Source organism: Prinia subflava, chromosome 12 (assembly GCF_021018805.1).
Source record: "Prinia subflava isolate CZ2003 ecotype Zambia chromosome 12, Cam_Psub_1.2, whole genome shotgun sequence".
In the NCBI taxonomy this organism is placed as follows: Eukaryota; Metazoa; Chordata; class Aves; order Passeriformes; family Cisticolidae; genus Prinia; species Prinia subflava.
The window spans coordinates 9553386-9581108 of record NC_086258.1 but is presented as its reverse complement, the minus strand read 5'-3'; the positions used below and the strand labels follow the sequence as shown (position 1 = coordinate 9581108).

Sequence of the window (27723 nt, the reverse complement as noted above, 5' to 3'; positions counted from 1 at the left end):
TCCCTGGCTGTGTGAGCAGGGACACGATGGCAGTGTGACAGCAGTGTGAGCTGGTGCAGACTGAGGCAGGGCTGGCAGTCCCATCCTGTGGGGTGGCCCTGTAGGTGGTGGGGGACTGTTATTTGGGACAGGGACAGGAAAGGGACCTGTCTCAGAGCCTGGGCACAGGGACCCCCAGTCCCAGCGCAGGGTTGTGGACGGAGCTGCTGGGGCTGCCAGCCACCGGCTACCACCTACTGTGGGCCTACTAAGAGGGGACTCTGCTGGGCCCCATGGCAGTGTCCAACTCATCTTCAGAGAAGCTGATGTGCAAGCAGGTGTCGTCTGCAGGGGAGAAGGGCAGTGAGCTGTCCGTGGGGCTGCCCAGGGCCACCAACTCCTTGGCCAAGGTCTCACTGGCGGTTGGGTCATGGATGCTGGCCAAGGGGGACATTGGCCCACTCTCTCCAGTCCTGTCCTTGCCCAGAGTGCGCTGGCAGGTCCCGGCAGGGCCAGACTCCGTGCTGGAGGCAGCACTCCGTGCAGGAGTCCTTGCCTCAGGGTCCAAGAGGGTGAGGGAGCTGGCAGTGATGCTGGTGAGGCTGGAGATACTGGCACTGGGTAGGCTCAGGTGGGCAGTGCTCTCGGACTTCACCTCCACTTCCAGGCTTGGGGAGGTCTTGCTTGACCTTTTGCGTAGGATGGGTGGCGGAGGGTTGAGCTTGGGAATGGGTGGCTGCCGCCTGCAGAGGGAAAGCAGAGAGAGGAGGAGATGGGCAAGTACTTACCTGCAGCACGCAGGGTGTTCCCCCTGCAGCTGGCAGGAGACAGAGGTGGCACACCTACCTGTCCTCGTCCCCTCTGTCTGTGTCATCGGCCTTCTGGCGGCCGCTCCCGTTGAGCAGAGCGAAGTCGCTGACCTCGGAGCCCTCCACGCGCCGGCTGAGCCCATCCTGCCCCTCCAGACACTCGTCCCCCTCCTTGCTGCCGTAGCGGTGGCTGCCCCTGTCCAGGCTGACGAGGTTGAGGTAGGAGTCCCTGGGGCCCAGGGAAGGCAGCGAGCCGGGGCCCACGGGGCTGCCCAGGATGCTGGCGGGGCTGGAGGTGGACGGCAGGTGGACGTCCAGGCTGTAGTGGTTCTTCAGGTTCAGGGAGAGGGACTGGGCCAGGGACAGGTTTTGCAAGGAGTGATCAACTGTGAGAGATGGACAAGGGGCATGTGAAAAACTGGGGATTTCCAAACCAGCTGCTCCCCTGCACTGTGAGAGGTGCAGAAGTGCCCCACATCCCCAGAGCCTGCTGGGATGGTACTGGGAGCACTCCAGTTGCTTCCTGTGACTGCAAGGAATGCAGTGATTGTGCAGAGGGATGGAGCTGGGGGCATGCCAGCACTCCAACAACCCTAGTGAGTGTGTCCCTGTGCTCACCCGGCTGCCGATGCTCCTCCCGGTGCTCCTCCCGCGCCTCCAGCACGGTCAGCTGCCGCACCAGCAGCGAGACGTGCTGCAGCAGGTCGCGGTTGGTCAGCAGGAGCTGCCGCACCCGGGCCTGCGCCTCGATCCGCGCCGCGGTCTCGGCCGCCAGTTGGTCCTTTAGCAGCTGCACCTGCGAGACGGGACGGGGAGATGCGAACGGGGTGATGCGGCCGGGATGATGCGGGGCCGGGCGGGAGGAGCATCCCCGGGAGCGCCCGGTACCGGCGGCGCCACAGCGCCCCCTGCCGGCCCCGCCGCGCCACCCCCGGCGGTTCCCCCGAGCCGGGCCAGCCGCGGGCGGGGATGCGGCGGCGTCCCGGGGCTGTGTGGGGTGTCCCGCTGTCCCCCGGTAACGAGAGGCGAGTAGGGGAGGTGCCCAGCCGGGAGGCACCGGGCTCCCCGCTCTGATGCTGGATTGGGGGTGGGATGGTTTCCAAAACCGGGACGAGATGGGGTGAAACGGGAACCGGCGGCTCTACGGGACCCTGCAACACCCCTAGAGCGGCCTGGGGCTGTGTGAGCAGCCAGCTCCGTGTCTGGGGGAGCTCAGCTCTGCTGCAAGCGATGCCGCACGTGGCGCTACAAGCAATGCTGCGAGCGAGGCTGCAAGCGATGCTGCAAGCTCTGCTGAGAGCTGTGCGAGCGGGAATGCTGCCAGCACTGCTGCCAGGCCCGGCCCGCTCCCGCCTGCCCCGCTGCCGGCCTGGCCCGGCTGGACGCTGCAGCAGGGGGAGGAGAAGGGCTGGTGCCGCCTGAGGGGAGGGCAGGACGTGTACCTGGGCCACAGCCACCTGCGTCTGCTGCTGCTGCTGGAGGAGCTGCTGCTGGAGCAGCTGGAGGCAGTGCTGGGAGGCCAGCGGGGTGATGGAGGCCGAGGAGCAGGGGCTGCTCGGGCTGAGCAGCTGCTGGGAGCTGGCCAGGTGGAGGGAGCAGTTTTCGGCATCCTGGGCACAAAGAAATGGGCAGGTGAGCGGATTGACCGGCTCAGGCTGGGATTTGGGGTTTGTTCCCCACAGCGCTGACCCCAGCGCAGCAGAGGAGCCCCCACGCTCAGGGCACTGAGGGGCTGTTGAGGGGCAGCCCTGGGCTGTCAGCTCTGCACATCTGTGGGATCCCCAGGACAGGGTGTGTCAGAGAGGCTCCTCCCAGAGAGCTGGCAGAGCTGCCTTGGCCGGGTCTGGGGAGGGCAGGTCCCCAGGTCCCCCAGGGAGGAGACAGTAGGGAGTGTCCCAAACACTCCACCACCTTTCCGTGCTGTGGCTGGGCGGTGTCCTGGTGTCTGAAGCATTTGCCAGTGCCTGCAGCCACTGCCCTTCCTGCTCCTGCCCTCCCCTGCTTGGGCAGTGCCAGAAGGAATGTGCAGGAAAGCCCGGCCTTTCCAGGCACACAAACGAATCCCATGGAGTGCATATCACTGCAGCTGTTTCCAGCCAGGCCCTGTGAGCGTTACTGTTGTGTGAGCTGAAGTGATGCCATTCAGGCCTCTGGGAAGTGCTCCCACAGCTCTGTGGAGCACCCATTCATTAAGGTGGATCTGCTGCTCGAGCTGAACGTGTCCTGGGTGCCTGTGCTGCCAGGGCTGGGCCTCCTGGGGACGTTTCTCCCTGTGCCTGGAGCATGAGGGGAGCCAGGGATCGCTGCCAGGGCAATCGAACAAGGAACCGCTGCAGAGCAGCACTGGGGGCACGGAAATCCAGCCCGGGTGGTGTGTGCAGCCTGCTCAGCCATGCGCCGCAGCCCCACCCCTGCCTCTCCCCTCATCCCCACCCCAGCACTGGACACAGCCTTGCTATGGGTGAACTGGGAGCTGAACAGCCTGTCCTGAGCAGGGAGCCACGAGGGAGGGCTGCAATGGGATCTCCATGGAAGCACCTCCAAATCAAGCCATGATACAGTGACCCCGAGCAGAGGGCCCTCAGCAGCAGCAGAGCACATGAATCGTCCTCCAGCACAGCCCCCATTACCTGGCCATTCTTGTCCTTTGAGGCTTGCCCAGGTTTCAGCATGCCGAGGTCCCCCCTGGCACCTGGCAGCTCTCTGGGTCCCCTGTCGGACACACAGATGCCACCAGTATCGATGCCAACCTCATCCACATCGGTGATCTTGGAGCCCTTTATCTGATGAACTTCAAACAAGACACACATGAATCTGAGCCTCCCTTCTCTGCACAGCATCGCAGGAGGAGCCGGGGCCCCGCACAGGGCTGGGAGCTGGGGGAAGCCCAGGGACAAGGACCAGTCCCAGGGACATGCTCCAAGTCTCAGCATGTTGTGAAGGGGCAGGAGGGAGTGAATGGGCTGGCTGAGGGGCTGCAGACCCTCAGCTTGCTGGATGAGGGGGCTCAGCCTGCCCAGTGCTCAGCAGCAGTGGGCAGGCAGGGCAGTTTCCCCATGCTCCCCATCGGAAGGGACCCAAACCTGTCACCCATAAAGGGGGTGCCCACCCCAGAGGGTGCATGGGAGGGTGTGCCCAGGCCCCTGGGGAGCCGCCAGTCACCTTCCAGTGGCTGCTCCTCGGCCGATTTGTCGCTGGCGCCGTCGGCCTGCCCGTCGGCGTTCTGCAGGGCGTGCTGCAGGCTCAGCTTGTGGCACACCTCGAAGGCCTGTCCCACGGTGCGCACCACGCGCATGGCCTGGCTCTGCGGAGCAACGCCCCTGCTCAGCACTGCCCGCGGGGCACTGCCAGCCCCCCCTGCTTCCCACCCCGCACTGCCCCCCAGCCCCACTCTGCATCCGCGGGCTCCTATCCCTGTGTGGAATATCCCGGGCTGGGCAGGACGGGACAAGCACCAGGCTCGTTGTTCTGGGGACACCCAGCACCGGCGGTCGCTCCCCAGGGATCTGCAGCCTCTGACCCCGCAGTTAGGTGGGTGCATCCCCAGGAGCATCCTACCTTCTTCTTGGATTTGAAGACGTTGCACCTGAAGGAGTTGTTTGCGCCGTCCCTTGCGATGTAACTGAATATTTTCAGGTCTTGAGAGTCATGAGAGACATAGAAAATTCTAGGTGGGAGAGAGACACAGGGAATTAAACACCATGGGAAGTGTCAGCCCTCCAGACCACCTCGGCTCCTGTGTGTCCCCAGGATGGGCTGGTTTGCAGCCCCCAGGGCTGGAGGAATGAGGCAGTGCTGGTGCATGGCCCCTCCTGCAGTTTTCAAGGCAGGAGGCGATGGATTTAGAGAATGTTTCAGGCTTGATGGAAAACCTTCTGGTTTCTGAAGTAGGCAAAAGCTTTTTAAAGATCCTGTGGGAAAGCGAAAAAATCTATAGTCTTGGAAAGCGAGTGGCTATTTTTAGCCCCAGCAATTAACCCCTGCCCAGGCTGCAGCAAGGCAGAACCACCTGCATGGGGGTGACTGCCCTGTCCCTCGGGACCCCCAGGGTCCCTCCTTGGCAGTGGGCAGGTGGCACAGCACAGAAGCCTCTCCCAGGGATGCTGAGTGCGCTGGGAGGATTCTCAGGCTGACTCTCCTCCTCGTACTGCAAAACCATTTTGAAGATTTTTATCTGTGTTTGATTTAATTAGGTGAAAATGTGACAAGTGAGCTCAGCTCTGAATAGAGAAGAAACCAAAGGGATGCTTGAAATGTGGTGGTTTTTTATCCTTCTGCTCTTTCTGTCACTGGAATTTTTGGGTGTTGAACTTGCAATTAGAGCAGTTACTGCCAATGTACTGCATCTTGTAGTAATCTTTAAAGAAAGCAAGAGGTGAGAAGTGGGCACAGATAATGCATCAGTACACCCTCTGTTCTTATCTCCTCACTAAGGGCTCTGATCTCAAAAACAAATGTTGGGAATCCCAGTTCTTGGGGCTGTGGGCTCATGGTACAAAAATTCACTTTGCAGATCTAACAGCCTGGAGCACCCTGTGCTCCTAATCTGTCCTCAGGCCATGCACCATCACTGGGATTGTTTCTCATCCCCAGGGGCTCCTGAGGCACCAGGTTTAGGCTCAGTGTGAATCTCTGGGTGGGGTTTGTGGTCTCTGGAATGCCTCAGTATCCCAGGGAAGGTGCTATGGAAAGTCACTGCTTTCTTGCCGCGTCCATAAGGGTTAATTCCCATCGAGCACTTACACCTTAGAGTAAGGCCCTGCTTCAGGAGCACAGGGAGAGCCATGCTCTGAAGGAAAACCATGGGAAGCCTGTCTTCAGAGGCACAACCAGAGTAATCCAGGCTGAAGCATCTCCAGGGTCACCCAGTCTAACCCTGCTCAAAGCAGAGCCAGCTTCAAAGCCAGATCAGTCCACCTCGCTCTCAGAAATGTATGAAAAGGATTCTCCAGCAGCAGTAACTCTGTGCCCTTGTTAATTTTAGATGGTCCTTTGGAAAGCCTTGGTGGAGGGCTCTCAGCAGGTGGGAGGAAGGGCACAGATCCCCCAGGGCTGAGTGGCCCTCCCTGGCTGAATCCCCGGCTGTGTACCTGTACACAGGATCGTGCATCACCACCATCTTACTCTCGTCCCAGGTCCACTCCTTTCTCTGTAAGCAGAGACAAAATTACCGTAAATCAGGTGAAACTCCACCAAACTGAAGGGCAGGAAACCTGGGGAACAGTGCTTTTGTCCCAAGCCACAATCCAGGCTGCAGGGTGACTAGATGAGCCATGGCTGTTTCAACAGTATCTCAGATAAAAATAGATTTTTTTTCATCATTTATCATATCTGATCACAGCCTTCAGGGCTGGAAATGGTCCCTAAGATTAATTTATAACATCAAATATGCAGAAGAGTTACACGTTTTGGGGAAGAAGGCTTGGAGCTGGGGCTTAGGAGATCTGGATTCAGTGTCTTGGTGGAAAGGTTGGTTGGGCAAAGAGCTGAGGGGTGCTTAGACCAGGCAGCCTGGAAAAAGCTTTCTGGTATTAGCAAGAAAAAGAACCAGACCCTCCTGAGAGATACATTTTTTTGATAGAAAAATAATCCTCTTCCCACAGTGTAATATTCCCACTCTCTTTCAGCAAGGTTTTGTTATTAGTTGGGTGGAAAGTGGAGTGTTTTCTTGTGTGAATTCTGGGTGTTTTTTAAGAAAAGGCCAGTTCTGGTCAGAAGTGTGACTATCCCTGGACTGCAGCAGCCTCACCTTCTGCTTCTTGCGCAGAATCACCTTCACCCCGTCCACGGACACGATGATGCTCACCTTCTTCTTCTTAATGTTCTTGGCTTTGAATTCATACTGGTGGGAAGAAAAACCAGAGTTTAAGAGAGTACTGGAGGTACCTGGGACAGTGTGTGGTAGTCAGCATCTGACATGAAAATGTCAGGTTTTGGTTTCATCCCAGCTGCTGAGGGAGGTGGGAATTTGTTTTAATCTGCTGAGAAAAAACGTTTTGGGAAGGACTTGGTGCAGTAGCTGAGATGCCAGGCAGGATCCTGGCTTTGTCAAGAACATCCCTTGGGAGAGGACAAGTGGAGTTCAATCCTCTGGACTACATCCAGGCTGTTAATTTGGATCTGGGAAGAGCTTTCCCAATGCATTGGCCATGCCTGGTCCAGCAGGACTCTGCTCCAGAGGTCTGACGGGGAGGTGGCCCCTGCAGCAAACACCAAGCAGTGACATCTCTGGTGCCCTTGTGTGTGAGCACTGCACTGCACGGGGAATACAAAATCACTCAGGAGCTGCAGGGAGGGCCAGATGGGCGGCAGTAACGCAATTATACCTCAGTCATTTGCATAATCACATTAACCTCTGTGAGATCAGGATCTCTGGAGAAAAACCCTGCAGGTGTCTGCAGCCTGAGCTCACCTCCATTTGTGTTAAAAATTAAACACTGGCTTTTAAATGTTGCTTTAGCTGACAGTTAGAAGCATGGCAGAGCCCTGCTACTCTGGAGACCTTTGTTTACAGCACTCATCCTTCCTGCCCCCATTTTAAGCACCATTTTCAGCTGCCAAACACAGCATTTTGATACTCCATATTTTTTGCAGTCCCTGTTTGAAATCCACCACTTTGTCACGTTGCTTTGGCGAATCAGTGCAGACTCTGATTTGTGGATGTGGAGGAAAAGGCAATGCCCAGCAGCCTGAATTCTACCTAGGCCATGTAATTAGACATCTAATTAGAACTCTGATTTCCTTATACAGTTGAGGGCGTGCAGGGAGCATGTGAGATGTTAATGCAGTCCAGGCACTTCTTTTGGGATGCTGGAGTTAGAGGACTGTGTGTGGCTCTGTCACCCAAGCTCTGCAGAGGAGATACACATCTTCCCCACTCCTCAGCACCCACTGTGAGCCACGCCAGCTCTACAGACAGAAAATTGGGTGGCTTTCATGTTTATCAGGCTTTTGATGCTGCTCATTGAATTCTTAGCACTCTGCGAGGTTTATGGTATCAGACAGACCCCGGATTAAACCACAGCCTTTTGATCTCCCCATGAATTATTACTTTCAGACAAGCTCTTTAAAAATCTATCTATAGTGCTATTGCGTGTGAAGCTGGAACTAAATTAGCTATAGAGGTTTTTTATTTATGGGGAGGAGTGAGAAGAAGGGTGAGGTGGTGAGTGCATCCTGCAGGCTGCTGGGGGCCCACGGGGATGCAGCAGTGGGTCTGGGGCCAGGCAGAGGGACTGGCCAGGCTCAGCACCTGACAGGGCTTCCCCACCCTCTGCCCCTCATGCCCAGTTCCCCCAGCCCAGCTGCTCCCCCTGCCCTGTGCTCACCAAACTGTTTGTCCTTGTCTGCTCCATGAATGTCAATAAACCCGGGATAGACTGTTCTGCCCGCTAAAGAGCTGTTTATCTTTCTTTATACACAAATGGCTGGGAAAATACTAGCTGAGCTTTCCAAGAAAGAGCAATACAGTGTATTTTCCCATTGTAGCAACAGGGGTGCAATTACATTCAAACAAGGCTCTTTACTCAAAGGCTTTAAGCAAAGCCCAAGCCTGGATTTTGCAGAGATGCTTTTTCTTTCTCTCTTGGACAGAAAGGGACAATTGGGAGCAGCAGCAGCGAATCTGTGGGTGCTGCCAGGAGTGATGGCAAGACTCTAAACCCGGGGAACTCCAGCCAGCTCCCACACAGCACCACCCCAGCCTGGCTCTGGGACATGTACAGGGCTTCAGCTCCAGGCTGAGCTGTGCAGCACCACGAGCTGGATGTGAGGAAGGAGTTTGATGGCCCTTCTTTCTCCATGGAGCCCGTGGCCACTGCTGCATCCTTGTTGGCACACACGGCCAAGGCACAGCCCAGCCATGGGCCAACCAGCTTGGCCTGAAAACAGTTCAAACTCATTGGTCCCTCAAATCTTTTCTAAAGGGGGAAACCCCTCAAGCAGCAGAAGCTGTAGGATGTCCCATGTCCCAGCACAGGGTACAGGAACATCAGCTGGGTGAGAGCACTGAGAGGAGGGCAGAGCACCAGCTCAGCTTGGACTCTCCATCTATCCACAGCAGAGGCAGATGGAACACAGCTCCAGTCATTTAATTGCTTCCTATCAAGCAGGAATCAGTATTTTAATGAACTATGAATTATGTAAGGACAGGAAAGCACATGGGAAAAGGCACTCTGAGACAGCTGACTTTCTCCTGTAGAATGTTCGTGCATAACCCAACCTTCATCCCGGCATGAGGCTCCAGGCTGACCTGTCACTGCTGTCACAGCACAGCCTAGTCACTGATTTTCTTCTTACTATTGAATTGATGGGGTTTTTTTCCCCCAGATTTGTCAAGGTTACCAACAAATCCAAACCCACACAGCAACATTTCTCGCTGCTGCCTTCCACGATTCAATCGTTATTCTCCTGTTTGTGCTGTCCTATGGGGAAAAGCTTTTGTGATGCTAAAGGATCTGGAGTTGCCCCTACAAGAGGCAATACAGCAGCCTGGCAGCTTTCTTAACTATGGAGACAGGATGGGACATTTTATAAAAAGATGCAGGTTAAAAAGGGGGTAATTAATTTCATTTATTTTAGCAGCGCCATTAATTCTATATCTGCTGTGTTTGACCTGGAATACTTTCCAGGTCTGCTCTTAAATCCCTGTGTTCAAGTCTTTGCCTTTCATACAGTCCCACACACTGCTGGCATGTAATATTAACTTACCCATGAGCTAAAGACTGTATGACTAGAAATGTTAATGGCGCTGTGTGATGCATATTTCATTGGATAATTCCACCCAAGCAGATATAAATTACACATGCAGTTACCAGCTTCCATCTGCTGATGAAACTTGGGCTAATGCACATTGGAAATCATGTGCAGTTTCCAGCACTGGGAACAACCTGCATGAATAGAGTTATTCAAGGAAGCAATTCTTAATGTGATTAATTACTGAAGGTATCAGGGCCTTCATTATGCAAATGAAAACTGTCATAAAACAGAGAGTTTGCAGGTCTTGGAGGCAGTCTCTGCTTCCAAAAAATGCATCTTCTTCATTAACAAAGAGCAGCAAGGCCAGAACATGCTCCTGGCCATGATTCAAATGGTGTTTTAAGTTGTATTAAGGGAAATCAAAGCAGAGGCTCTGTAGGTTTTTGAAGCTGGAGTATGTCAGTGCCCCCAGTCACAGCTGGGTATGTACTTATTTGCATGCCCATAGGAAGATGCCACAGGCTTGGAAAACAGCATCTTCTTCCTGTGGCTGTAAATCCTGCAGCCAGCCCTCAGCCTGTGTGCTGCCCTGGCCCCCTCGGCCATCCCGGCCTGGCAGGCTGCAGGATCTATGTGTCCATAAACAACCCCCAACAATGGCCCGTCCCAGCCCCTTCCCCGAGCTGCCTTCCAGAGGGACACAGCGAGCATGGCAATGAGGAGATGGGAACCAGCTGGGCTCTGCCCCCCGACTGACCGGCTCCGGCAGCGCCACCCCAGAGCACCCCCAGTCCCTGCTCCCCTGGCACACATCCTGACTCCTGCTCCCTTCCCTTCCCTTCCCTTCCCTTCCCTTCCCTTCCCTTCCCTTCCCTTCCCTTCCCTTCCCTTCCCTTCCCTTCCCTTCCCTTCCCTTCCCTTCCCTTCCCTTCCCTTCCCTTCCCTTCCCTTCCCTTCCCTTCCCTTCCCTTCCCTTCCCTTCCCTTCCCTTCCCTTCCCTTCCCTTCCCTTCCCTTCCCTTCCCTTCCCTTCCCTTCCCTTCCCTTCCCTTCCCTTCCCTTCCCTTCCCTTCCCTTCCCCTGGTACTATACGAGTCCCATTTTAGGATTTAAAGCCATGATGAATCCAAGTATTTCCAGCTTAGGAATAGAATTAATTTGAAACCAGCTGACCTAGACAGGGTGAGGACAGGCTGTTATCTCGGCTGCTGTTTGAACTACCCATGCTTGAAGTGCTGCCCTTGGAACTGATGCTATGGGAAACCCCCGAGTCCTCCCAGCCGGTGGGGCTTAGCTGAGCACCGTGTGGAGCTGACAGACCAGCGGTGTCCACTCCACACCCTCGGAGCACAGGCTGCTTGCAGTCCAGCCTCTGATCCCCCCCGAGCATCACATCCCACCCTGCCGAGGTCACCGGCAGCGCAGGCCAGCGCAGCCCTCCCGTGGCTCTGCATGGGACGCGCTGGGTTGGGGCCGTCCCTCCGGTGCCCCTCGGAACGCCGTGACCCCCGTGCCCGCCGGGGGCACACGCTGCCGGTGACCCCCGTGCCCGCCGGGGGCACACGCTGCCGGTGACCCCCGTGCCCGCCGGGGGCACACGCTGCCGGTGACCCCCGTGCCCGCCGGGGGCACACGCTGCCGGTGCCCCCCGTGCCCGCCGGGGGCACACGCTGCCGGGGCCGCGCTGAATGCGCCGGGCATAGCCCGGGGCTGTGCTGCAGTAGCTGGGCAACACGGACACAAAAGCGACGCAGGAAGCACTGGAGGCCAGGAGTGCACCTCCTGCCCAGTGGAAAAATGAGAATTTATGATCCTTGGGAACATAAAACTGCTCACTGGAAAGCAGAAACTGAAAAGGGAGTACAATAGGCAACGAGAATGCTGGAAACGTGCTTGAAATCTTTTTTTCTCATTTAAATGAGCTCCTTCCACCATCCAGCAAACTCTCTGTAGATGCTGCAGACCGCTCCCCACGCACTGAGCTGAAGGGGCTGAGGGGCTATCATGGGCCTGCTGCGTTTCTGGGAGTCCCTGGAAGGGCAGCAAGGAAATGTGGCCCCAGTCCACCCCAAAGGATCCCTGGCTGACCTTGGGCAGGGGCTGTGAGGGTGCTGCCCTGGGTGCTGCAGTTGTAAGGGGGAAAAAGAGAAAGAGCTGCATTTTGTCCAGGTCTCCTTTGACATCTGAGGAATCTAGCTCCAAAGCATTCTGATGGTAATACAGGCCTCCCTCCTCTTCCCCCTTCTCCTCACTTTCAACAGGTCTTATCCTTGGGAGGTCCCAGACTGCTGAAGTCTCAGACAGCCCTTAGGGATAACTCAATCTTTCCACCTTAAGGTGACATGGCAAAGGATGTGGCTGGAGTTCAGATATTTCTCTGCACCAGTCAAAAGGCTGTGGAGGAAAAAGCAGAGTTACACCCACAGGGCTGAGTGGGGCTCCTGCAGGTGATGGGAGCTGGTGGGAGCCCAGGGCTAGCAGTGGCTCTTTAATTAGTCTTTTCCACCTCTGAAAAAACACGGACTGTCCTAGAACAAAGCTTCTTTGCCTGCTTTTAAGAAAGGGTGGGACAAAAGCAGCCTTTTCATTGCCTCCTCCCAGTGGAAGAGATAGTGCAATACTGCTGAGCTCCATCCTGAGGGGCACAAGCAGCCTCACAGCCCAGTGCAAGGTGACATCATCTGGCCTTTGGAGTCTCTCTGACAAAAGCACCATTGTGTGTCTGTCACTTCCAGGAGCTCCCTGCTGTCCCCAGGTTTAATAGGGAGCTTTCCCACACACAGCCCTTCAGTCCTTGTCTTGCCAGGGCAAGCCAAGCCCAGCTCACAGGGAAGTGGGTTTTATCTTCCTCTCTACCTCTATTCACTTTGCAGGAGAAAACAAATTACCTTTTCCATCTGCAGTGTCTTGGATGATTAATTAGCATCAGTAATGAAGTAGTGTCTTGGGACCCCACCCCAACAGGAGCATGAAAATGTCCCTACCTGAAAAAGCTGCTAGGTTACTGCAGATAAAAAGTGCTAATTTCATTAGAAGCAGGTCAGATTCACCTGAAATAACCCTGAGGAGTGAAACTGCAATTATACACTGCAATATCTTCAAGTAATTCCATATTTCCCTTCAAACATCTGTGTCACAAGGCCCTGCAGAGAAGGCTCTGGTGTAGTGCATGTTTCATATCCTAGCTGCCCTCCAGTGTGGTATGTAGGACAAGAGGCAAGTTAGGAGATTGGATTGCTTAAACCTTGCCCATCAACGTTCACACAACAAAGCTCTGAAGAGCAGGAGCCAGGACCCTGCAGCAAGCTCAGAGCTCCATGAAAAAGCCCCAGACCCCCTGCATGGCTGTGGGAAGGTAACAGAGTATTTTCTACGGTTCTTTCTCCCTCACAAAGCATGGATATTCATTTTCTACTTCATTCATTCAGTTGTTCTGGTTACAGCCAGCCCCTGCCAAGTGACAGCTACCCAGCACCTCGCTGGCAGGGCCAGGCCACCAGATACTGCTGGTACAGACAGGAGCAGGAGGCAACTGAGGATTTCTGCTGCCTGCTCCAAAATTCCTGCTGTACTTTCAGTCCCTACCCCTCTCCATGAGCCTGACAGGCCACGGCAGGGGAGATGCTCCTGGCTCACTTCCTGGTATTTTGGCCAGGCTGTGCAGAGAGGGAAAAGAGGAGCTGGTGTCCTCAGAAGCAGGAGGGGGAGACAGGGCAGGGGTGATTAACAGGGCTGCTTTGCTCTGTCTCTGAGAGCTGGTGTTTATTGCTTGTTTGGAGAGAATAAAAAGCCAATTTTGTTCTTCTGTGGCTTTTCAGAGGTGTGTTTGTGATGCTGTTCTTCAGGAGAGCATTGTTCAGCCCACGAGCAGTTTGTGGCCATGGGAGCCAGGCAGGGCCCACCACTGCAGAGTGTGGGGCAGGGGCTTAATGAGGGTCCTGGCAGGGACCCACTGGCACAGCACAGAGATGGGGAGAAAACCTAATCCCACTGCCATGCTGAGGCTCTGACAAAGGCAGGTGCTGGGATTTTAGGCCTCTAAATAATGTAAGAGTCTGTGTTTATGTAAGGATGCTATTTTAGTGCAGGTAGTCCAAAGGAAATCCAGAGGCAAAGGCAGCAGGAGCAGGCTGGGAGCCACGCTCTGAGTGCAGGGATGAGAGGGAATGTCAGTGCTCGAGGCCTGGGGCAGGCAGGGGAGGTCCAGGGCAAGAGGCAGAGCAGTGCCCGTGTGTTTAACCTGATAACCAAGGCAACTCAGCCCAGCTCCCAACAGGGCCAGGTGTGACCTGCTGGGGTTCCCCATTTCCTGCACTGCTCTGCAGCCCCCTCCTGAAAGCCTCTGTGACTTCAGGGTGCTCAGCATGTCCTCCCACAGTGGATACCTATCCAAAGGAGAAGGAGCAACCTAGTTTGCTGTTGAGAATGTGGAGAAGCTGCCTCTGCATGACTAACACCTGCTCTGTGTAAATGCTGCAGGGAGGGAACATCTCCTGGCTTCCAGACTTGCCATCACACCCCATCTGCATCTCCAGTGCTGTCCTCCAGCTCTGTGTCTTGCCATTTCTCCTAGCCACCTACTAGAGAAATTAGCATTTCCTTTGCATATCCACAGCAGAGTCAGGAAGCTGGACTTGGCACCTTTATCTTTGAGCAAGCAGAATCCAAGCTACAACGGAGACCTGATCTCCATTTGCATTCAGAACCAGCACTTGATTACAAACTAGACCAGAATGACAATGGGGGATGCTGAGTGTGCTGCTGTGTGCAGACCAGCTTCACCTCCTTTGCTAGGTGCAATCCATCTTTGTTCTCCTGCAGGGCAATGAGCTTTGTTAGCTCAAGCCTTGGGTGCAGCTGAACCTTTCTGCACCTCAGTGCCAGCAACTCCCACGAACAGCCTTGCTATGAACTGGTTTGAGACACTCAGGGACAGAAATAATCTGCTTTATTGCCAGGCAAGGAGACTTTTTCTATGTAGCTGTTAATACTATTGATCTCCAGCAGTTCCACTTGAGAAAACATTTCTTACAGAAAACCCAGTGACTTATAGTCGACCTCCAGGCGCTGCAATGGAAGGATGTGTCTGCATCTGTGAGCAGCAGCAGTGCAGCAATTCCAGCCAGGCACAGCTCCCAGGCTGCAAGTGGGCCTTGGTTAGAAATTATTAAGTGCTAATAAAACTGCAGTTCCTAAATTTAAAGGAAAGTCTCTGGGTTCTCCTCAAATTGTCCATGAAACTTCACTCGAATTTGGAAACAAGAGTGCTACTGTAAGAGAAAGAAAATTCAAGTCTAATTGTGTCATTTCCAAAACTCCAGAATATTAAGCAGTTCAAGGACTCTATTAGCCTCAGGGGAGCTACTGAGATTAGTGAATCATCATGAGAGAAAAGCCTGGGTTTGGATATGGAAATTATGGAAAAAGAGGGTTTTATGCTCTCAGTATTTATTGTCACTGAGGCCTTGTCACCAAAACTGTACCAGAACATCACAGGCTCCTCTCTCTCCCCAGTGCTGCTCCCCGTGTCCCCGGGAGGGGGTGTGAAGCTGTGGACATCACAGGTCAGTGATTAACCCCAAACAGAGTCCCCTGCCCCAGCCCACAGCTCCTCTCACCAGCTGGGATTCAAGGAAGCGAGACGAGCAGGAGACCAGCATTGCCCTGGGGGCAATAACGTGAAAACAGGAACATGTGCCTGGGATGGAAGTTTGTGCCCTGTAATCATTAACCAGCAGGAGCACGGGCTGCAGCAGGACTGAGCAGGTCCATGGTGCTGTGGGATCACTGAACCTTCAGTGCTCCATGAGCCATGCGTGGCTCTGCAGCAGGTAAAGGACACTCAACAGGTGGCATTTGAGCCTGAGGAGTACCCGTGTGCCTTACACCCTCCTGAAGCAGCTGGGACTGCCTCATCCTCCTCCACACTGCATCTGGCCTGGACATGTCCCTCTGCTCTTCTTTACCTGACAAAAATAATTTCATTTTTAGGAAGCAAAGCCTGGAGCTCAGAGGGTTTGGTGGGATTGCAGGGAGTACATCAGACCTGGCTGTGCAGGGAACAGGGTGATTTGGGGCCCTGGCTCCCTCAATGCACGGGGACACATCCTGCCCCCAGCAGATCTACCCAGGCAGGATCTCTGCAGCAGCAGTGACAGAAGGATGGAGGAAGTGGGAAGTGACTCAGGTGTCCTGAAAGCTGTCAGGCAGCTGCTAATTAGTCCAAATAACCCATCTGGTCCAGGGAAAGGACATTTAAATAATGTCTAATCACTGCCGCAGGAAGAAAGAAAACCAGTCCATAATGCCTTTAAAAAATCCCTGCTCCCTCATCAAAGCATCCTTCCTTCCAGGGACCCATACAAGACTTTTATGCTATAGATTTATCACACTGTTATTTGGTCAAAACGTGAAGTAGCTTGTCAAAGTACTGTGTAAAGCAGCACAGATTCTGTCTGCCTTCAGGCCTCATTTGGTACAGAGCAAAAGCAGATTGAAGAAAGCAAGTGTAGAACCAAGCTATTGTTAGCAAATCTTATTTTCCTGGGCTGAATTTGGCTTTGTGGTCACAGTCCCTCAGGGTCCCTCTCCTCACAACACTGATCAATGAAGTACAAAGGGCCCTTGCATGGGACAAAATCAAAACCACATCTACAGGGTTGGTGCACTGGCTCTGGCCTTCCTCCAGTGTCCAGCACTGACTCAGCCAGAGAACCAGAAAGGCTCAGCCAAAGCACCAGGATTACACTGTAGCCACAGGCTGACCTTTTTCCAGATTTTTCTCTCCACAGAGACTCACGGGACAGATTTAAGTGTTGGTATCTTCATGGACTATTCTATTTTGTTCCTGAAACACATCACCCTGCTCTGGTGGAAATCCACCCCTGCCCTGGCATTGGCTGCTCCACCCCGGGGGCAGCCCCAGCTCTGTGCCCCTGCAGTTGTCACTCAGATTTAGGCAGCTCCTTGTTACCAAGCCAATCCAATCTGCTCTCTACACTCTGGTTACCTTCTCAATTACATTTTTTCAGGCACCAACAAAGAAGCAGCTTTGAGTCGTGGCTGAGTGTTCTTCACCAGAATGTAATTTGAAAGCCATTATATTTCATCTCTGTAATACTCTACAACCAGTAACATAATTGGTGAAAAAGTCTTTTTATTTCAAACTAGATAAAAGCTTTGCAGAGATCTCATACAGTGATATTTTAGCTAGTGAAATTAAACGCTTCAGTAATATAATGATAATACTGTTAAAGCCACTTTATTTTACAATTAAAAGGTACCTGCTTCATTGCCAAGATTCATCATCAGACAAAAAGCTCTGTCTTGTTCTATTTAGCCCTAACATTTAAATTTAGCTTTTATCCATTTAAATGCTGCTTTTATTAGCCTTCAACTAAACTCCAATCCACCATGACTGTTATGCAAAACAGAATTAATGTGCCTGACTGGTTCCACCCCCTCGCTGGAGAAGCCATGGAGTTCTGAGGGCTCTGAGGAAGGCACTGAAGGTCCTGTTGCCTGGAGATGACACATTTCCCTGACTGATCCCTCCACCCATCTGTTACCAACCCTGCCCTCTGAACAGGGTGGAAGAACTGAAGCATCTCTAGTCACCAACCACTCCTCAAAAACTGGGTCATAGCACGTGGCCACTGAGAAAGCCCTCAGCTGTCGTCTGGCACAGTGGCCTGTATTCACAGCCTGACCAGTCCCCACTCCATTCAGCTCAGAGGTTAGGTGACAGAAGGTAACTAATTATTGTGTGGCAGGAAGACCAGAGGTGAGCTATGGTTGGAGATGAGCAGGGGGGAAATCTGCAGGAGTTTCTAAGTCTGTGGGGCAGCTCTATTGCTCTATTGAGACCCCCCCCAAGCAGTGACAGAAGGTTGGATTCTTGTGTAATCTCAGAGGTGTTTTTTCCTCTCCTCCTACTCAAGACACTCAAGCAGAGCATAGTCAGTTCTCCACCACAGTCACACAATGCTGCTTAGAAACTGTGCATGGTGCCACTGCAGAAACAGCTCATTTAGAGCTTCTTCCCTTTGTTCTAAGATAATACAAACAGCAGAAAATGGGTAAAACAAGCTTGGGTTTGCCCAAGACAAGGCAGACTCAATTCTTCTAGAAAGCCAGCTTCCACATTTGAAGTTAATCTTTTGTAAGGAAAGCAGCACGTGCAGGGAGCACAGCAGAGCCTGTCAAGGTGACCATGGACCAGAGAACACCTGGAGAGAGGCCTAAGGAGCTGCACCTGCATGAGCCACCCTTCCCAGCCCAGCCTTGCCCCTCCTGGGCCCTCATGGCAAGGGAGATCTCGTCCCACCTGGTGTTTTGGCTGATTGGTGCTGCAGGGCAGACTGGAAGGGGGAGAGGCTACAGAACTCTAAGGTGGGATGGGAGCAGTGAGGAGCAGTGCCCGGGAGGTTGCAGCTCCTGCAGTCTCAAGCTGAAGCCCCTTGTTTTGCCTGGAGAAATGGATTCTTGCCAGACATTCTGCCAGAGGGCTCACCTCCTTCAGCATCCTGTGCTGCAGCAGGTAAGACCCATAATGTCTTTCATCCCTTAAGGCAAGGTGACATCCCTGTCATCCTGTATCTTCTAAAGAGCAGGAAACAGACTGTGGGAACCAAACCTGGGGCCATTTGCAGTGTGGAGCAGTAAAATGCTTTTCAGTAGAGCTGTGCATTGAGTGTGGTGGTTTCAGTGCTGCCTGTCCTGGGCAGGAGCAGGTTAAGAGCTTTCTGGCAAGGCTCAGAGAACCTCAGGGCACACGGTGGAACTCCAGCCCAGCCTGATCCCCAGCCCTGTGCAGGAGACTCTGCTAGAGATGCAACAAACAGAGGAAAACAAACTAATGAGGCATTAGGGCTAAACTTAGCTGCAATTAACATTTAATTACTATCCTGAAAACACTTGCTGTATTTTGCCAGGGCCTGGAAAGGTAAACCCAATTAGCTTAATCTTATGTGGTAGGAACCCTAAACTGGTTCAGATGTCTGGTCTCATGGATGGGACCCTGAGGGTAACTGGTGTTGCTGGGACCTGGAGCTGAGCAGCCCTGTGGGCTGATCATGTCCTGCCTGTGTGAAGCTGCAGGAGCCTTTCTTAGACCTGTGCTTTGGAGGAGAGTCAGAACTGACACCAGACGTTGTGCAGAAGGTGCCGGAGCAAGTTTGTACATGCTTGTGTATTGTGTGTGTTGGTTTGGCTGCCTGTAAGCACAGTTCTCTCCTGGAGGCCCTAGGCTGTGTCTAGCACTTAGCAGGGTAAACAACCCTTGCACGCTTCTCCAGAGATGCAGGGAAGGCATCCCAGAAAATGATGCTCTCTTGGAGCCCAGTCTGGGGTGAATACAATGTCTTCTTGGTGTGGGGGAGAAGGAGGAAGAGATGCCTGTGTTTCACACTCTAACCTTGTCAGAACTGTTATCTCTCTCTCCTGCACCTCCCTGTAAGTGAAAGGAAGGTGCATGGTGTTCTGAGAACTAAAGAAAGGTCCACCCCAGCAGTCTGAGGCTGCTGAAATATTTTAAGATACTAGGATTGTTGTCTGTCACAGCCCAGGGCTATCATTAGCTGAGCATTTGGATGCCCTTCCAAAGAGGCTGAAAGGGAAAACCCTCCAGGAACTGCAGCAAAACAAACTCTTATCCAACAACAACAGCTCCTGGTGTGAGCTACAGAGGTCTGTACCCCAGGGCAAGTGCTCCAGCAGTTTGCACTTCCACGTTTGAGTCTGTGCCTCAGCTACAGCTGACCAAATAACTTCATTATAGAGAGAGGGGCTGCAGACACTAACCAAGAAACCCATCAGCTGGGAGTTCAGCTTCTCTCTTTTTTCAGTTCCGATCATAACTCCAGCTCAGATTAACATGAAGCTGGCAGGAAAACATAGCTCTGAGCATAATAACCCAGGAAGGGCTTAGAGGCAGAATATGTCAGAGGAATCCATGCAGCAGTTTTCTAGGTGAACTTCTGTAGTGAGAAAGGTGACGGGAACTGAGGGAACTGTGTTCTAGCACAATCTCATGGACAAGCCCATGAAACATCTCCTCTACCTCTGAAATCTGTCACAGCAATAAATTAAACTGAGAGGGCTGAAGGCAGTCTCCCTGCCCTCTGCCAGCTGCCCACCTGGTTCCTCTCCTTCTGTAGGAAGAGCAGATAAATCACCCCCACATTTGCTCCTGAACTGTTGGAATTTGCAGCCTGGCAGGGCTTTAAGTGCAAGGTGCTGTATGAGCCAGCCCAGCTGTGGGACTGGGAGCTCTGGGGTGCAGAGGCAGGTTCTCTGCAGCTGTCCCTGCTGCCTCTGCTTCACAGGTTTGTGCAGTAGGACTGTAACTTACTCATGCTGATTTAAATTGCTGTCATGTCACACTTCAACACTACCAGTTGATGCTTGGCAGTGAGTCTGACTTACGGCGTGGCTGGATTGCACTTCCTCACTCAAATACTGTGTGGAGAAACTGCAAAGTGCTGAGGCTCTGCTCAAAGATGCAGCAAGAATGATCAGGATAAGAGGGAGGCTGAAGTGAGAACCCAGTTCTTATTCCAAGGAGAGCTCAGGCACTTCTCATGTGTCCTGCATCAAGATTTATAAATGTTTCTGTTTCTCTGGCACACTGGCCTCTGGGGAAAAAGGCTTCTCAATTAAATTAAGCCCAAGAAATGTGGAGGTAACAGAAGACACATTAGTCTGGATGCCTGCCTCCTGTTTGCTCATCCTGGTGTTTGGATGGGCACAACACCAGTTGGCTGTTCCCTTATAGAATGATTAAATAATCCAACATCTGGCTCCTTTCTGAGTGGCAATACCTGCTTAGGTCCAAGCTAAACCTTCCAAACAGAACTGAAATTTGTAGGCTTCAGAGATTCTCCAGTGGAAATTCCAGGGAAACTGGTTCTGTCCCTAAAGGTAGATAAATCGATGTCTTGGGGATTTGCTGGCAGCAGGCTGTCTGTGGGGATGATGGCTTTGTCACTCACTCCCACTGTGTCCTTGTACAACCCACCACTCAGAAGAGCAGCGTGTCACTAGGCCTGCTCAGCTGCTGTGAGGTGCTGGACTGAGGGCAGAGGTGCTCTGGGAAGAGCTGACTTTGTCCTCTGGTCAGTGCTGGCTCTGGGGAATGCAGGCAGGACATGTGGTGATGTTACCCCTGCACTTGAAGCCATCCCTTCCCTGGTCTCCCAGGCTAAGATCTTCCAAGCAACCTCAGCAGCTTCAAGGAAGTGTTTTGTGTTTTACAAAACCCATCTTCACATTAGCTGCTGCTTGAATTGTGAGGAGGAAAGACCTTGATTTGTACATAAACTCCCTGGAGTGCTGAGAAGGCTCCAACACCTGCAGAGGGATCACTCCAGCAGAGAGCCAGCTCCACCAGAACGCTGACTGAGCCAGACACCCAGACCTGGACAGCCTCAGGCAGCTGCAGGCAGCAGATGCTGCTCCCTGGGAGGTGGGGGAACACCTGCCCGGGGTGCCTGGGGCTGTGTGATGAATTGGACTTTCCTTTCGCTGTGCCTGTCAGGGTACAGTCTGTTTATCCACACTGCAAACTCATTTCATCACCTCCCCTGCCAGGGCAAGAGGTAGAGGGATTAGCTTGAACTCTGATCATGTAATAACAACATGGCAGCTGTAGGCAGCTAATAATCCACTGGAAGGATTAGCAAACTTAAAGTTGTCTAGCTCTGCATAATGGAAAGCTAGGAACAGCAGCTTCCCTGTTCTACCTACTGCATTTGCATTCTCTCCAGTGGAAGCATAGAACATGATGAGACAAGGCTTTCCAGTCTGTTATGAAATGGGATCCAAAGTGTGACTAATGGAGTATTGCTAGCAATTCTACAAGCATCCATTCAGCCCAGAATATGGATTTAAGCTTTACTAGGAGAGTGCACCTCAAGTACCGACTGCCCAAGAGCAGGTCACGATTTCAGCAGGCTAATGCTAAAACTTGTTATTTGAGGCTCTCTGGGAGTAATGTCCTGAAGTGTGCAGGCAGACAGCTCTGCTTATGCATGGAGAATCCCACTGATCCAGTCCCCAGTACAATTCATGTGTAACTGGTAAAGAGCCCAGTACAAAACAGAATGTGCCAAGGAGCAGCCTTGTCACCTCGTGTTGCTGCTTCCCTTATGACCCTCTCAGGACTTTTGGAGTCCTCAGCAGCTGAAGCCTTTTCCCCCAAGGCAGTTTTGGCGCTTGTATCAATTTACTGATGAGTAACCAGAGTAACCAGCTCTGACACAGCCTGGAAAAGAGAGCAGTGACTCCACATCCTCCTCCCTGCCCGTCTGGGTGAGTAAGAGCCCTCTTGAGCCGTGGGATGGCTCCCTCCTCCTCCCATGGCACAGGGAATGCTGTGCTGGGGCTTGTACTGCACGACTTTTCTCTTCTGCTCCAGTGGAGAATTCCAGTGGAACACTGGAGTGCACAAAGGATGAAAGCTTCACCACAACATGCCCCTGCCAACACTTGGCAGGGCTGTGGGCCCTTGCTCGCTCTTGCACTGCAAACAGGCACTACCACTCACAATAACATAGGAGCAAAATACTCATTTCCCCCAAGAGCTTCTTCCACTGTTTCCTCCCAGTTGTAACTGGTGCTGCTGAGAGCCCATGGGAAAAAACTCTAGTACAGACAAGGCCTCTGCATGCAAATGAATGCTACATAAATAACCCCCATCTTCCCTCAGTTCCTAGGTTGGGTACTCTGTGCACTAGAATTCTCTTCAAAGACCTCCCAGTTCATTCTTTATGCTCTAATTAAGGATCAGTGCCAATTAACTATCTTCAATAGAGGAGCATCTTCCGCTCAGCAGCCAGGAAGTGTCTGAATAAGATCCTGCTGTACAATGTGCACATGAAAAGGGAAGCCCTCCCTTTTTGGAATGGGCTTCCAAGATTAAAAACTCAGTATAGATTACTGGGAGCCTGCTTTAAAAATCCTGTGTGACAAGATTAAGTGATGGCACCCAGGAATGCAGAATGGGTTTTTACATGTTTCTGGTGGTACTCAAGCATGCCATTGCACTGCCAAGGCTCTGAGCTAGGTACCACTGTGGCAATAGCAGGTGTGAAAACAGAATGTGACACTTTATCTTAAGTGATATTAAAATATGGTTTGCTTTTTCTTACAAGGGGATCATAGATCAGCAGAAGTGCAGTGTCAAATCTGATGATGAACATTGATTCAGATGAAAAATTGCCAATAATTATGCCAGCACCTAAACTACCCTGGTAGTCCTCTCCTATTGCTTTTACTTCCTACAGATATTCACCTGTTCCATAAATAACCTGGCAATTTAGACTGCTGCTGCACTGTGTTCTGAGCAAGAGCTGTGCTAATAGTCTGAGCAGGCAAAGGGAGGGGAATGTCATTTCTAAGCTTGGCTGGAGATGAATACATCAGCTCCCCAGCCAGTTACAGGCTAAGTTTAAAAAGCACTATTCTAAAAGAAAATTAGATGGTTTAAACACTGTGGGGGAAGGGGGGGGAATAGGATAATCCCTTCAAAGCTTTAAACAGAAGATTCTCAAACTTGCTTCAGCTGATGTGAGACATATGAACAGCCTCAGAATTAAGACCCCTGCAAAACTTGAGGCAGACACAACAGCTGCACTGCCTCTTGGGGGAAATGCACTTGAACTGGTTATACACCAAGCAGATGAAAGCCACCCAACCCTGCTAATCACAGCTAAATCTGGGGACCATTCACGGGCTGCTCTGCAGGATAAAGGGGCAGAGCAGGAAGACAGCGGGCTTGGTGATGAGAAACAGGAACTGTAAAACTGTACTGGAGCATGGGGAAAGCAGCAAATTATTCTAGGAGCAGCAGAATCCACAAAGTCTAGTCAGATGGGATTTACATCAATCACACCTGTCAGGGCAGTGATATTTCAATATATAACACAATATATTTGGAACTGTCAATGAACTCAAGTGCTTTTGTGGAGCACATCATGTTCAGCTTATTTTTCACACAGACTAAATTCCAAGCAGGCTAAATAAATCTCTGAGGTTCAAGGAGAAGCCCCATGGCTGCTCAGCACTGGAGAGGGGGTTACATTTGAATTTTGGTAAGTGATCCCTTTGCAAAGAGCACAGGGTGGGCCCATGCTAAGATGCCTTGGGAACTTCTGGAGAGGCTTGTTGCAAACCTGATTGGGCTGAGATCTGAGCTCCAGATAGGAAGGGCCGGAGGGAATGTGGAACAATAGATTGCAACCAAGTCACTCCGGGGAGTGCAACCTTTAACCTGAGTGGGGCTCAGCTGCTGTGGACTCACCCGGATCCTCCTCATGGCTGCCACGATCTCCACGCGGCTGTTGGGCCTGGGGACATCCAAGCTCCCGATGTACTGAAAGACACAACAGTGACATGTCTGTGCAGTAAGGCACAAGTTCCTGCTGTGGGCTTCTCCAAAACAGACAGCATTTCTCGTTTATTGAGTCCCTCCCTGCTTGGACTCCTTTGACCCAGGACAGGATAGGAACATCTGTTGTAGATAACGTTATCAAACGGGGGATTTCTGAGTTTGGGTGTGAGGCTCTGACATCATTCAGGTTCTGGATGTGCCTTTCCCAGTGGTTTGCAAGGCAGTGTCTGGTGCTAATCGAGTCGCAATCCCCTGTGTCTGAAAATGGGACTGTCCATCCTTTGTTCCTCCTTACCACACCTGCTCAAAACTAAAAGCACGTAAGAGCTGTGAAGCTGCCAGGATGTGCAACACACACCTTTCCTGGAAAAGCCTTGTGATTCTAGCTTGTTTTCAGCATGGACCACCCTACCTCTGGGTACTGCTTGGTTGGACCAGCTCAGCTGTCTGCAGAATCCTGGTAAACCCAGCCAAATCTGTGTCCTACAACCCTGCTGAGGGGAGCTGCAGCCCTGCTTGGGCTTGAGTGTCTGCACTCCTGTGTTGGCACCACTCCTAGCAGGATCTCTTAGTGGGGTCTGAGACATGGCAGGTTCCCTTCACCTCCACCTCCACCCCTGCACCACAGCTGCAGCCTCCTGGACAGAAGGGCAGTGCCCACATTCCACAGGTGATCACGGAACAGCCCGTGGGCAGCTTCCTGCTGCTGGCATTTCTCCCCTGGTGTCCACAGCAGAACCTGCTGGTGCAGCTGGCAGGAGGCAGCGGCTCTGCCTGGTGAGGCACACGTGGCACGGCTGCACGGGAGGGCCCCGCGCTGCCAGGGGAGGAGGCACAACGCTGCCAGCTCAGCCTCAGAATGAGGAAAACATGTGTTGTCCTGGGCAGTCACCCTGCGTGGGGAGCAAAGGCTGCTGATGTTGTACAGCGGTGTGGCTCAGCTCTCAGGGAAGAGCTGCACGCCCAGGACACGTTGTGAGGACAGGGAGGATGTCACCGAGTGAGAGGTGATGACAGCGTGTGCTGGGAGGGGCCCTGGCAGCTGAGGGCAGGTGCTGGGCTCGGTGCTGGGGTTCATCAGCTCCCCCAGGGTAGCACAGCCCATCTCTGCTCTCAGAGTGGGGACTGAGGGCATTCCCAGAGCTTCGTGACCCTCCTAGGAGCATTTGGTTCATGAACCGTGTCTGGTTTTCAGTGTGTGGTTACAAACTGTTGGTTTTCTGGAAGTTGTTCCCTTGTGGAGAGGAAAAGGAGCAGTTCATCAGGAGGCCCCTGCAAACATTCAGGGTGATATTATATATATGAACAGAGACAGAATAATTCCCCAGAACAGCCCCATAGGTATTGCTGTTACTGACACAGTTCTGGATTTATTTCTCCACTCTACTACTTGCAGATTGCAATGGGTTTTATCTTGTAAAATGTCTGCTTAAAAGGGCTTTCAGAGAAGAGCTCTCCTGGCTCGGTATTTACTGCTCTTTCTCCTTCCTTGAAATAAACACCACAAGCAATCTGAAAGGTCATCTGGCTTTGCTGCTGCTTCTGTAAATGCCTTTGCAAAATGGCATTTTTAAGAGCAGTTAAGTTCATCTATAGCCTTTGGTAAACCACAGGAGAACCAAGCTCAGAGCACAAGAGCTTGAGGGCAGCAAGGAGGGGAGCAGCAGAGCCAGGGCTTCCCTCTGGGCTGGTGGGGAGGGCAGAGCTGTATTGCTGTGATCTGTGGCCTCTGTGGTGTGCAGATCTCCTTCCCTGCTCTGCTGCCATCAGGACAGTCACTGCTAATCCAGATGAGCTCCTTGCAACTGGCTGGCCTTTTGTCTGCCAGCAGCAAGGCTGCAGTGGGGAACGGGCCATGCTCCTCATGACCAATTAACTGGGGCAACAGGACAGCTGGGACTGCAGGAGATTCTTTCAAACTCCCTGCTCTGGCCTGGCTGCAGAGTTTGGCTACCTGTGCTCCCACACGGAGCCACGAAACAGCACACAAAGCTCTGCCCAGACAGCAGCTCCCAGTGCTGACCTCCTGAAGATTACAGGGGAAGGGAGGCAGTTTGGAATGTGGAGATTAGAGAGCGAGTGTGGTCAGTAAGAGTGCCTGGTGCGAGACACCTGCAGCCAGCTGCAGCCTTGTCATTGTCAGCGTGGCAGCTGACTGATGTGCCCACAATGAGCAGCATAATTGGCAGAGACAGGCTGTAAAGCAGAACTGAGCAAGCATGTTACTAAGGTAATGCAAACCCCATCCCAGACCCACACATCCTAACAGGGTGTTAGCCACTCGCCAGCTCTGGATGCCTGGAGCTGTCAATCTGAGGAGCCAGTTTCACTCAGTTAAAGGCACAGTTGCTTCCCATCTTTTAAAAATCAAATTAAGGATTTTTCTTCTCCTCAGCACAGTCTGCAGCACAGCAAATGTTAATTTAAATAGAGAAATCACAGATTAAATGTTTTCTTCGCTAAGGAAGATAGATTTTTAAAATACATGATTAGCTGTCTATTCAAATTCATCCTGTATCCTGCTTAAATCTTACAGCTCTTTCAGCAGGAAAACCAAGAGGCTCAAAATCCATATTTCAAAGCTTTATTGGAATGTATATGCCCCTTCTTTCCAGCTCAGGAGACAGCAGGCGTGAATTCCATTTCTAATCTGTGTTAGGCCACCTGCAAAGAGGGGAAGGGAGCCTGTGAGTTGCTCTAGCAAAATGCAATTCTTCTTGTCAGCTGAATTATAAACCCATTCCCCGTGCTGTCTAGAGAATGCCAATTCCAATGGAGTCACTTTCTGAGAGTGCTGCTGTGCTGCCAGGCTGCTCTTCACGATCGATACGGAATTTCTGACAATATCAGTATTTCTTTCTGATGCCTGAAGGCTGCAGACCTTGTCTGTCCAGCTTTTCATGCAGGGAAGGGGTCAGCTGGAGTAAGGCGCTGTTATTTGAGCAGCACATTGCAGTCTGCCGGTTTCCAGGGCAATGGGGAGCTGCCACCCCGCCGTGGCAGGACAGGGCAGCCCGGTGGGGACAGGACAGGCACCGGGTCAGGCAGGGATGAGCACCTGGGACAGCATCCACGGTGCTCCAGAGGGGTCATTGCCGAGCAGCTCCCAAACGAAGCGCACAAGGCAGCGTCTGAGGATTACACAGCTGCAAAAATACTAGGAAAAGAGCAAGAACCTGTTTGATTGCGCTAATTAAATGTACGGCTTTCATAATTGATTGCTGTTTTCTTTAGACTCCCTCAGCGCGGCCCAGGGGCACTTCCAGAGCTGAAGAATGACCGTGGCAGGGCTGGGGGGGTCCAGGGGCATCGGCCCGCACCCCGCACCGGCGGCTGCTGGACAGCGCCGGGGCCCGCGGAGACCCCCGGCCGAACGGGGGAACCTCCCGGGGGCTCCGTGCCGAGCCCCCCGAGCGCGGGGGCCGCGGGGCTGTGCCGGGCGGGGGCCCGGCCCGGGGCCCGCGGGGGGGAGCGCGCCCGGGGCTCACCTTGGCCTGGAAGTGGATGCCGTGCTGAAAGGCCTCCTCGTTGTGCAGCGGGACGCGCGAGTCGCAGCCATCGTCCACCAGGTTGTACCGGTTCTTCACCGGCATGGCGGCGGCGGGCGGCCGCCTCAGCCCGCGGCCCCGCCGGGCATGGCGGCGGCAGCGCCCGCCCCGCCGAGCCCCGGGCGCCGTGCGGGGCTGCGGGCGCCAGAGCCCGGCCGCGTTTTGAATGAGCGTCCGCGGCAGCGAGCGCGGCCCCGGCCCCGGCGCGGCGCCATTGGCCCGAAGTTCCCTCATGTGATGCGGGGGGCGGCGGGAGCGCTGCCCGGCCCTGCCCGGCCGCCCCGCCCCGGCCCCGCCGCGCA

The 27723-nt window shown here is 53.1% G+C and overlaps 1 protein-coding gene across 2 annotated transcripts; it reads right to left on the bottom strand.

Annotated features, from left to right (window-relative positions):
• LOC134556997 (uncharacterized) lies at window positions 1-27658 on the bottom strand. Of its 2 annotated transcripts, XM_063409562.1 has the most exons (11): window positions 27362-27658; window positions 23784-23855; window positions 6538-6630; window positions 5879-5937; window positions 4347-4455; window positions 3951-4092; window positions 3419-3579; window positions 2231-2398; window positions 1407-1584; window positions 826-1174; window positions 1-722 (listed from the first exon to the last, which is right to left on the bottom strand). In XM_063409562.1, the coding sequence occupies exons 1-11, from the start codon at window positions 27653-27655 to the stop codon at window positions 248-250; spliced, it is 2100 nt and encodes a 699-aa protein (XP_063265632.1). In that variant the 5' UTR covers window positions 27656-27658; the 3' UTR covers window positions 1-247. The 2 variants fall into 2 exon arrangements, with proteins under 2 accessions (XP_063265632.1, XP_063265634.1); XM_063409564.1 differs by lacking the exon at window positions 2231-2398.
• Between the last annotated feature and the right edge of the window lie 65 nt (window positions 27659-27723).